The sequence below is a fragment of the Ostrinia furnacalis genome, unplaced genomic scaffold, assembly GCF_004193835.3.
Source record: "Ostrinia furnacalis isolate ACB-3 unplaced genomic scaffold, ASM419383v2 OfSCF4327, whole genome shotgun sequence".
Lineage (NCBI taxonomy): Eukaryota > Metazoa > Arthropoda > Insecta > Lepidoptera > Crambidae > Ostrinia > Ostrinia furnacalis.
In genome coordinates, this window is record NW_021134566.1 from 225,982 (window position 1) to 237,767 (window position 11,786).

Sequence of the window (11,786 nt, forward strand, 5' to 3'; positions counted from 1 at the left end):
TCACAAACATTACTATGAGGTCTTGCAGTGCGCGTGTATCCACAGAGTGACACACGAACTAATCACAGAGCTCTATTCAACGCTGTGCGTTCGATTTGCTGCTTCACTTAAGCAAGCATAGTTTGTGAATATGGGCGAACAGTTTATTGCGCCAGAATAGACAAGTATACCTCCCCGAAACCGTCTGACAAGCTGGGGAGTGTAGACCAAATCCTCCATCCTCTGCTAAATTAGAGAGGGTCGTCCCCTAATGGAGACTAAATGACATGATAATGATGATGATAGCTTAAAACAAAAGATTAGATCCTTGACTTGCGCCTTGCGTGTTTCAAAATCTTCCATATCGGACGAAAGCGTCGAAAAGTCTGTTATAACTATCCAAAATGGGAACCTTTTGATGATGATTTCCTCACCACTTAACGTGAGAATGGAACTCAGAACCGAAAGGTCAATTCTCTAACACTAAAGACCTAGAATATGCATGAGCATTATACTGAATCATAAGTACGGAAACGTTCTGTATGCTGTTAAGGGCTGTTTATTCGACGATTGAAGTGATTAGCGGTCATTAGCACTCCTTGACAATAAACGAACCTAAACTGACATTTAAAACTATCTTAGTCTTATGCTCTACTGCTAACCCTGCCAAGTGCCAATTCATGCCGCCATCTGATCAACCTTAAATTTATTGGGATATGAAATTACCTGTAACGTTTTGAACCTTGAACTACTACATTACAAAATAAATTATACTTCTAATATTTAATAGTTATTCAATACCACACGCGTAAGCAGGTTGGACTTTACCCGTTGCTATGAGTAACTGTGTAATTTTACCTTAACCAATGCGGAAAACGTCAATGTTAATATCAGCTAAATCAATTTGAATATTGCATAACGGTAACACCGTAACATGTAGTTATATTCTACTTACGTTTTATCACTCGCATGGTTACGTAATGTGAATAGTGACAAAATACTTTTTATTAACGCCCTGATGCTACTTAAGGTGCTAAAAAGACGGGTGATGAACTAAAATGACGATGGTAGACACACGTGAGCTACTAGGTAGACTGCCAGCTCATGCGTTAGCAAAGCTAGCACTTGAATGTAAGTTACTATGGATCGTTAGTTTGATCATTAATTTTATGAAACGTCTGAAATACGTTGACTCTTAAAAATAGAGGCCTTCACATTATTTTAGAATTTGCCTCAAAAAGTTTCTTGTAATAATTTATTAATCGTGGTCGACTGAAGCTACATGCGATTTTATTTACTTCTGACGTAAAATTAAATACGGGGAAACCGTTTCGCTTAGATAACGTGACATTTGTGTGCTCATGTTATGGATCCAATCGTGTTATTTGCTTTGGAGTTTACACCCATCAATACGTAACTTATTGACTCAATTCAGTGTCGCTTGCAACTGTATTATACCAACAGTTTTATTAAAATATCGTTTCCACCCCTATATAGGTTGTTATCATAGTCTCGAATCATGTTTTTGAAGATGGCAACATTTTACAGCACAGCGAGCTTCCTTTGAATATTTTAATAAATGTTCCAAACTACTGAACTTAGTAAAATATATTCAAATACTTGTTGACATAGCCTTCAGCCCACACGATAAGGTTGCTGAAGTAATTGGTGTATAGAATTAAAGACACGTGTTGAACTTGAACTAAGAGCCAAAAACAAAGGTCATAATCGCTACCTCGACTATTGGGAAACGCCTATCAAACCCAACTGGCCTTGGCACCGATATGGCCACAACTAGACGATTACTCCTCGACCTTATGGGCCATTACTCGCCCTTGTTGTTATCAGTGATTATTCAATAGAAAACATTTACACCCTACTTTCATTAGGAAGAAAACTCGCTCCGTAAGTCTGTCTCCTATTTTCATTTCAGCAAATAACTTAGACATAAAGTTGATGAAGGATAAATTAATGGAGAAGAAAAGATAAAAGATGAAGAATAAATTAATTATGATACAAGATATTTAAATAATCATCAACAGATGTCCGTCTATGGTGTGGTGGTTAAACCTTATTACGTTTTACTTCATGCTGAAAATAAAACAGTAATGATTTGTCAACTGTCGTTCAACAACCGTCATATATCAAAATGACGGTTGTTGAACACTTTTTATCTTATTTACAAATGACCAAAACATAATGTGTAGAGCACTGTTCATGATAAATTTTCTCGTTTATGCAGGACTATATAAAAAACACACCGTGTATTGGAAATTCTATCTAGCGTTCATTGCTATGAATTTGGACTGGAAAGACAATATAGTAAATCACTTCAAGGATGCGACGGTAATTGAAGCTATTAAAATCGTTATTTCATTCATTTTGGCATGATTTTGGCTGTGAAGTTACTTATTACGGAGCCTCCAAATAATGAGGTACCAGAATCATTTGGCAATTCAAGCTCAATATTAAAACAATTTGGTTTCTTTAGTTTTTACCAAGACTGTAGTCTAGGTTTATAGAGGTTAAAACTTATGTTTCGCAGGCTGATCCGTTTACGTATAAAACTAAGATTTGGACATCGAAAATCAGTAAGAAGAAAAGTAAACCCACTGGGGGTCATGAAGATGATGACCTTTGCGGGACAGTGTAATACCGTGGCTATCGTTTATTAGACTTTTTTTAAACTAGATTATCATAATCATGCAAGTATCTAAAAATCCTATCCATCTACTCGTTCGTTCAGTTAACGTATAGCTTTGCTCACTTTGGATTTCATGTACGTTTTTCATCGCGCGTATCTTTCACCCCGTAATCATGCCTTCATAAGTGTACTTATGATTAAAGTAGATTTGTATTGTAATATTTCATATCAGCTGTCTGAAACATCTGTCTACTTTTTAATGGCTTAACAACATTATTGTTCATATTCTGTTAGGTAAGAACAATAAAGTTTTAGTATCTACGCACCTTAGTATGCTGATGGAGGCACTGGAGTAAGATAATTTTTGTCTATACAATTTATCAAGAAGTCGACGCGACTACGTTTGCATATGTCGTGTTTTCTTACAGCATCTCTCTCGGGCCAGTGATCTCGAAGCTAGTAAAAGTGACGGACGCTAAATTACAGACTACTAAACTGAGTTTACTATTAACAAAGATCAAAACTCGGTCTTGCAAAGATAAGATAGTAATCCATAAAATAAAAAGAACAGAACTTTTGTCACATTTAATTAATTGTATTTCTCTTTTGTTTCACAGTACCTGGACATCGGCGAGGACATGAACGTCCCAGATGACTTCACCCAGAGCGAGTTGCAGACTGGGAAGTGGTGGCGTCATCTCCTCGCCGGAGGAATCGCGGGCGCGGTCAGCCGGACCTGCACAGCGCCCTTGGATCGTCTTAAAGTGTTCCTACAGGTAATAACCTTAGGGTTCGTTTTTGGGAGAAAATAAAAGGCCTATAGGACTCCTCCGCCGTGATGCTCTATCAATACGCATCTCTGCGTTTATTCTCCCACGTTGCTTATGTTGGGACCTGAACATAGCTGCTGAACCAGCTTTTTGAAAAGTGGTCCAGCATTGTCAAAGACAAAACTGGACTAGTGTAATGAGGATGGTTGTGGTTTAACACAATAAGGTGATGCCTTGCGAATATTGGGCGTTTTAAAGAAGCTCAGAATTAGTTTTAATCGTACTTTTCTTATTACTTATGTTCTTATTTTGAAATATGTCATAGTTGACTAATAAATCTAGTATCTGGTCGAAGCCGAAACATGAATGGAAACAATTTTCTCGATAGAAAAAAAATCCAAAGATGACCCTTCTATTACTTGGTTTTTCGTTTTATAAGCAGATAGGTTAATATTTCAATACCAAATATTGTTAAGGTATACAGTATATTGGTAAGGTAATAACATATTCTAAGTACTGGTCGAGTTATTTTCTTTAAATAGTGTTTGGTTTTTCAATAAATACATGATTTCCGATTTTTGTCGCTTACGTTATTTTATTCCGCGCCGCGCGCGCTATTGCTGTCCCTTTCCTCGCACTGAGAAATCATATTCTATCCCTCTGTGTGCGAGGCATTCAGTCGGCCGAAAACTTTTACGAGGTAGCGCCTTAATGAAAAAGCTGGTGGAAGCGATGCTTGTTCTGGTAGAATGCTTTACGAGTACGAGACAGTTGAGGCGATTGACATTGCAAGTCTACCTTCAATCGAATGGTCAATGTTTTCAAGTCATGCTAGCATAACACCCCAATCTTTTCCTTACTCTGGACATAACTAAAGTAACGATTGCACCACTTTTCTTATAAATTATCACTCGAACGCTTACATGCAAGCCTTGGTGTGATAACTTTGAGACAACTGCCCATTAAGTTGTCTTCAACTTTCTTATCGAAAAATCTGGTTGATTTCCTGTTATGATGTTAAATACTACAAGTGTATAATAATCATTTTTTTACTTTTTCAGGTGAATCCAACCAGAGAGAACATGAGTAAATGCTTAGCAAAAATGATTAGTGAAGGTGGTATAGGCGGCATGTGGCGCGGTAACGGAATAAATGTGATCAAAATCGCCCCCGAATCCGCTTTAAAGTTCGCGGCGTACGAGCAAGTGAAACGGTTGATAAAAGGAGAGAGAAAGAATCAACCGCTCGAGATCCACGAGCGGTTTTTGGCGGGCGCAACCGCAGGAGCGATCAGCCAGACTGTGATCTACCCACTAGAGGTGCTAAAGACAAGATTAGCTTTAAGAAAAACTGGCCAGTACAGCGGTATAATGGATGCGGCGCGGAAGATTTACGCGCGCGAGGGTCTGAAGTGTTTCTACAAAGGTTACATTCCAAACATACTGGGGATCGTACCGTATGCGGGGATAGACTTGGCAGTTTACGAGACGCTGAAAAAGAAGTATATTAGTAAATATCAGGCTAACAACGAACAGCCGGGAATTCTGTTGCTGCTTGCGTGCGGTAGCGCGTCGTGCACGCTCGGACAAGTGTGCTCTTATCCTTTGGCTTTGGTGCGGACGAGGCTGCAAGCGCAAGGTAATTATCTATTCACTAATTTCGTCTTGTGTTCGTTCGAAAGGTTGCGTTTCTCATTTGTTTACTTTATTGAAATGAAATTAACTTGTTTATTACGGGTTGTAAGATGTTTGTCCTGAAAAATTATCTTAATTCATCACTTCTTTGAAGTGTAGTTAAATTAAAATTAATGTACACAGCTACATAAATAGATAACGATTTCCAGCAATTTATGTATTGCGTTACAGTATTATTTTACAAATTGTATTGCAGTCATTACTAACGATTATTGCGTCATTCATGATGATGACAGCACAGTATGTCAATTACTCATGTTACAAACATTATTCACTGTTGCATAATTTTTTTAAAACATATTAATTTCATCGATATAATCAATAAATTGTTGCATGTATTTTTACATTCTACGTTAATAAAGTTACGCATTAGCTGAGATTCCACCAGTTTGTATGCTCAATTGCAATAATTGTAGTGTGAAAAACTGACAAGAAACTCATAGTATTTCATTGTTTGTTACAGAAAAAGCGGCCAAGGTAGCTGAAGGTACGATGCGCGGTGTTTTCCGCGAGATCGTCCAGCGAGAGGGCTTCCGAGGCCTGTACCGCGGCATCACGCCCAACTTCATCAAGGTCATACCCGCAGTATCCATCTCCTACGTCGTCTACGAGTACGCCAGCCGCTCGCTCGGAGTCAACATGACGTGATCGACCCCCTAGCCAATAGCGCCCCGCGCCGAGAAAGAATCAAACATTGGCGTAACTAGAATTTAGATAATATCACCCAGAAACTTAATAAAAAAACAGTATTCAACCCTAAAAAATGTTATACTAACTACGAATCCGTTCGTAGTAAAGGCGTTTTGCTTGAAACCAACTGCGTCATTAACCATTCGTTAACGCCGCTAACATACTGCATGTATAATAAATAAATTTGGGTTTTTATAAAAATTCTGGGTGAAATGCTGCTTCGGAAACGTCCGATGGCACTAACTAGTTACGCCTATGCTCCCATCACATTCTATCTTAAGCATATTAGCAAATTTTGCATTTGATTGTACATAGCTCTCGTGTTAAGTCTTATTATTTATTCGTGAATTATTCCATTAATGTAACAATTTTATTGATCCTCGTTCGTTGTTATGTCCACAGTAACTTTTAAGCCCGAACCTGTGTTGGTTATTTTAATATTGCATTAAAAAATTTGACTATACTTGTGCTGATCTAGAGAATTTGCGGTGGTCATATGACAAGTCTGCTACGTGCAGGCATCATCTGTGATTAAAATAAATTGTGTAATTTTTTAGTTTTTTTCTTTTTATTTGCATTTCCTTGGTTTTTTGCTTTTTATTGCGGTTTCTTCTTTTCTATTGAAATCATAGGATTGTTCGAAGTCAGATAATGTTCTGTTTGTTTGAACTCAAGATAATGTCTTGAGTTTCAATACAAGACTCGAAACAGAATAATTTACAGAAATGATAGAGCACTGTATCCAAAACCTATATTAGTTTTATTTTTTGGAAATGAATGACGAACATTTCTTAAATATTAGGACATACGCTACCCATTGTCCTACTTTGTAGTCTTGACAAACCTCGTAGACAAGGTTAGAAGATCTATGAACCAACATCATAATCACTATTGTGATTTTTCGAAGCAGTAGGACACATACAGCTTTGCAAACTTGTTACAGTCACTTACGTTACAACGCATGGTTAACTGTTCCGTTATCAGAGTAGCGTATTATTAATTTATTTACTCCATTGTTATTGTTGCAGTTTTTAACAGTTTACATATTTTTTATACATAGTACCTAGTTTACTATAACAGTTATTCCGGTTTTACTAAACTTTTACAATTCATTGTTATTAGATATATTTCAATGGCAATAACAAACACGATTCTTATGATAATTAATACATTTGGTTCTCTAAAGTTTAGGTGTGTTACTTTCAACGTACGAGTATTACAATAAATACCTAGGTAGGCTTCAAATTTTATCTTGCCTTTGTCGATGTTCGTAGACCTAGATAGTTTTTGGAATTTCTCGTCTTGTTGATGTTTAGATAGATATTAGGTATCTTTGAATTCCCAAATAACATGATAATAGATTATTGGCTTATGAAAACGGAAACCTAACTAAATGTGCCTGAAAATACTGAAAGTACACCTAACGTACAATTAAATGGATAATATGTATTTTTATGGAATGGTTAATAATGGTACTGCAGGAGGAAATAAAAGACTGCCATACGATTGGTCAAGTGTCATGGTTTCGCTGCTTCCACACGACTCAACTATACCAACTGCATAGACCGACTGTCACCTGTCGTCGGCTATATTGGGCCGATTTTCGTGCAGTTGATCATGTACCCAAACACTTCCTTAACGAAAATAAAACTACCTAATACACAAATCGAATCTGCCCTGGCAAAAAATGATCGTATTGAAATCACATGAGAATCTCTTAAGCTTAGTACATTCAGGCCACAGTGAGACTGCACAGGATCATAAATACATGAATATCGACTCCGATTGGATTGGCAATGTTTCATAAGGCAACGAGGCTGTGATATGGAAGGAAATTAAAGTAGAAAATACGCCAGAATAATAGATGTCCGGTTACACATAATTATAATATTGCATGACTTATTGTTGTATCAAAGTTTTACATTAGGATAATCGCTTCATCATAAGCTGTTTGGTTTTCGTTTGGATGTGTAATTTTAATAGGTAGGTACCTACTTAAAATTTTTAGATAGTTAACAAATTTACGTGTTGTAATGTGCAGCTTTTCCATAGTTTTGCTAGACTTTCTATATTTTGAATAAAGTAATTATATTTAGCAAATAAGTAGTAAAGAAATTTAAATAATGAATCTCAAAAAAGGTAACTGGAAGCCTGTCCATCATTGAAAGACTCGGATGTACCTACTCAGGATAGAATGGACAGAGTGAATATGGCTCAATAGGGATGGTTGATTCCAAAAAGCTGGCAGAATTGCTACCCTAATGCCGTTTCTGTATTTTCTTATGTTCGTCCCTCTCACCCAAAGCGTCATGCTTACATTAATGATCAGAACAAATATCTCTGAAAAGACTGTAACGGCTTTAGGAAGAAGCGCCGCAAGCCGAAACCTTTGCAAAGCAACAGTGCTAACTTTTTTAAAATGAGGATCCCTTCAGGGAGGTGACATTAATTGTAGATTTTGTAAGCATCTAAGTAGGAAACCAGTGAGGTAACTGAACATGTTCATTAGCACAAATCATAATTCCGTCATATACCTAATCTTAATTAAGAGTTTTGGTTGGAGCAAGTACACGCGTTCAATATTGCTAAATTATTATTTACTACGGCACACTTTACTTGCCCAGATGATGTGCTTGCCCAACCTAAACCATACTTATTTATCATCATGTTGAATGTATACCTTAGTCCAGTCAATGAATGCCTTAACGACGGTGTAGAGAGAAATCCGTGGAACACAATTTCTGACCTCGGGACTTTATTTAGCCTAGTTAGGTGGTGAACATAGCAAAAGTCCCCGCCCTTAGCCCTTGAGCCGGCGGGGAGAGGGGGGTTTAAAGGTACCACTTTTCGGTTTTTCGCTTAATCCTCGGAAACTATGCGTCCTAGTGACATGACTACTATGAACCAAAAAAAGCTTATTCAATTTGCTACAGGTGAGACCGTCAAGTTTTTCTATATATTGTATAGTTTTTGCGGCATCTGCTCTAGAAGGTCTGTAAAATTGGAAATTTTATTGTTGTCTTACATGTTCCTTTCAGGAGAAAATCGACTAAATCAACATTGAGCAAACACTATAGACATGTGGGAGCATGTTAAGCCTAGTTCCATGGAGGGGACTGCACCGTGGGTATATTTAGACGAACCAATTAGAGCCACTTTTGACTCCTCATCATTCAAAAACTACTGTGCATTAACACTTAGACGATATTTGTGTGAGTTATCAATGATGGACATATTGTAAATTGGGCAACCTCTCGTATAAGCTACTTTTTGACGACCAGCGGACCTATACATACAACTTTGTATTTAGTATTTCCCTTAATTTTTTTTTATTTTAGTAAAAGTTGATGCATACGAGCGCGCGCGAGTTCGAGTCGTTGTTATGTGTCATCAAAAGTGTCCCTTATACACCATATTGTAATTCTGGCAATTTTTCGTGGAAATATTTAATATAAAAAAATCGATTTTTCAACCCTCGATAACTCAAAAGTACGCAGAGATAAGTGACAAGTATCTTCGCATGAAATACTCAGAATCACTTGTTTTATAACATGTGTGATCGGCATCTTGACATCGTTAAAGAATTTCGAAAAATTGACAGAAACGTAATTTCTTCCATACAAAAAATATGTATATATTTTTTTTTACTACGAAATAGACGTCGTAGGATTGTAATATTTTTTTGCCTTATTAGTTATCATAGCAGTAACCATCAAAAAAAATTTCGTGCCTCTAGCATCAATGTCCATGTTTTATTAAATCGGGACCACTGTGCCGGCTCAAGGGCTAAGGGCGGGGACTTTTGCTATGTTCACCTTCTAACTAGTCTAAATAAAGTCCTGAAGTCAGAAATTGTGTTCTACAGTTTTCCATCTATAATGCTTTATTGACTGGACTACCTGTATTTATTTACATTCAAGTTTTCCGATATAGTCATAGTTTTAAATGTTTGTTAATCGCTAGTATGTACGGCTTCTTGGCCACAGTAAATGATTTATATATACATATAATAATCTAAATATTTTATTCGTATTATTTTCAGACGTTATTAGTGAGCAATAGCAAATTAATAAAATCAAAGTGTCTTTTAATAAATATTACAAGCAATAATATAGTTTTAACTCTTTACTGACCTCATACATAAAGAGTACTTAGTAGGCGATTTATTGAATAGAGGGAGATTATCTTCGTGTAGCACATAGGATACGACCTGCCTACAGAAAAAGAAAGATGATGATTTCAGCTATACTTAATTCTGCCCCTAATGTACGTCCTTTGTAAACCTGTGTTAGCTACACGAAAATACTACCTGATGCACCATCATTAAGCCATTGATAATGGTGTTTAATAAGCAATATCAATACTACAATAGATCAAAATATAACAAAATAGTTAATACCATTACCAACGAATAATAATAGAAGGTAACTAGTGAAAAATTATGCTGTGTATGTGTAAGGGGTTTTCGAAATCCCAATATTTATGATACCACGCTTTAACTCAATTATTGGTCGTGTTATATTTTTCATATGAGTATATTTTCGTGTTCAAATACTTAAACACAATTATTGCCATAATTTTAGATAACTATTTCATAATTGGCAAGAAGTTTGATCAATTCTATGTAATACAGAGTGAGCTATTTTACAGACGTATGAATATGTGCGTGATACGATTTTCGTTACTTGTATTTATACTTACTTAAAAAGGTCATATTTTATTTGTATGATAAATTGAATGTAATAAAAAGCTGCTGCCTATACTGTGGGTATGAAAATTTTCCCGGATACCTAACAAAACCTTAGTAGTTAGGTCCGGCTCCGCGCAGCAGCCGTGGGCGCACGCATGAACTAGCATAGTAGATATTCAAATATTTATTATCAACTAGCGGCCGCCCGCGACTTCTTACGCGTGGACCCCGTTTACTCGAAGGTAGAATTTTGCAAATCTCGCCGTAAAAACTTATAATCTCGTACCTATATATAGTAACGTATAGATTAAGTACACGTAACGAAAGTTAATATCACTATTTGACGAACATTGTCACCTTGCTTCCCTATTACCTGCAGTAAATTTAGAAATATGATGCCTTATAAATGTATCTATTATTTTAAATAACATACATATTATAATCTAAGCTTATGCAATTATTACAATGTAAAATGAGTTATATTCATATATTTGAATTATGTAATAGCAAATATTTGTCTGTTGATACTTAAATAAATACTTATTCCAATTAAATCGTTTCTTTTATTTATTTTATTTTATTCAGAAAACAAACAGCTTACAAATATATAAATTGCATAGATACAGTGTAGTTGGTCAAAGCCTATAGTTTTCACCTCTATATAACCAAGGGGTATAAAATTTAACAAATTTTAATTATACGTAGAAGCAAAGAGAAAAAAAAATGGATAGAAAGAAGTTCGAAGAAATTTGACTATATGTCAGGTCGACGAGTCTGACGCGTGAAATCACCTGCAATCAGTTTTCTTACAGCAGTAGGGTTGGTACAAAATAGGTCTACATGCGGGTGAGCGCTAACTATCTCATTGAACCTATTTGCCACCCTACAGAAGAACGAGTTCCGACGGTAGTTCGTGCGAGTCAACGGCAGGTGCAAGCAGGGGCGCTTTCGATTCTGTTTGTTGGGGACTCGTAGGCGGACATTACTTAAAAGTTGGGAATTATCAACACGGCCGTTACATATGTTCATTAAGTAAGTGATATCCGCAGCCGTCCTACGCAACTCAAGAGGAATAAAGTGGTGCCTCCTGCAGCGCACATAATAGTCTACATCGCGCTTCTTAGATTTGAACTGCAAGTATCTTAAAAACCTTCTTTGGATGGACTCAATTCGGTTACAGTATACTTTGTACTGGGGATTCCAGACCTGAGACGCATACTCGAGGATGCTACGAACGTAGGAACAGTATAAAATTTTTATAGGTTTTAGATTGGAAAAGCGTGCACATGATCTCATAATAAAACCAAGAGCCTTTGAGG

At 36.5% G+C, this 11,786-nt stretch overlaps 1 protein-coding gene and 1 long non-coding RNA gene across 3 annotated transcripts in view; one reads left to right on the top strand and one right to left on the bottom strand.

The window, feature by feature from the left end:
• The window catches only part of SCaMC (Short Calcium-binding Mitochondrial Carrier), a 51,027-nt gene extending 44,694 nt beyond the window's left edge, over positions 1–6,333 (top strand). For both annotated transcript variants that reach the window (XM_028313717.1, XM_028313718.1), the window contains 3 exons: positions 3,241–3,399; positions 4,455–5,031; positions 5,551–6,333. In XM_028313717.1, the coding sequence (XP_028169518.1) occupies positions 3,241–3,399; positions 4,455–5,031; positions 5,551–5,735 (921 nt within the window). In that variant the 3' untranslated portion in view covers positions 5,736–6,333. The remainder of the gene's footprint in view (positions 1–3,240; positions 3,400–4,454; positions 5,032–5,550) is intronic.
• On the bottom strand, positions 6,165–11,001 carry LOC114359366 (uncharacterized). The gene is made up of 2 exons (XR_003656426.1): positions 9,677–11,001; positions 6,165–8,457 (listed from the first exon to the last, which is right to left on the bottom strand). It is a non-coding gene; the product is annotated as an uncharacterized LOC114359366 (long non-coding RNA).
• Between the last annotated feature and the right edge of the window lie 785 nt (positions 11,002–11,786).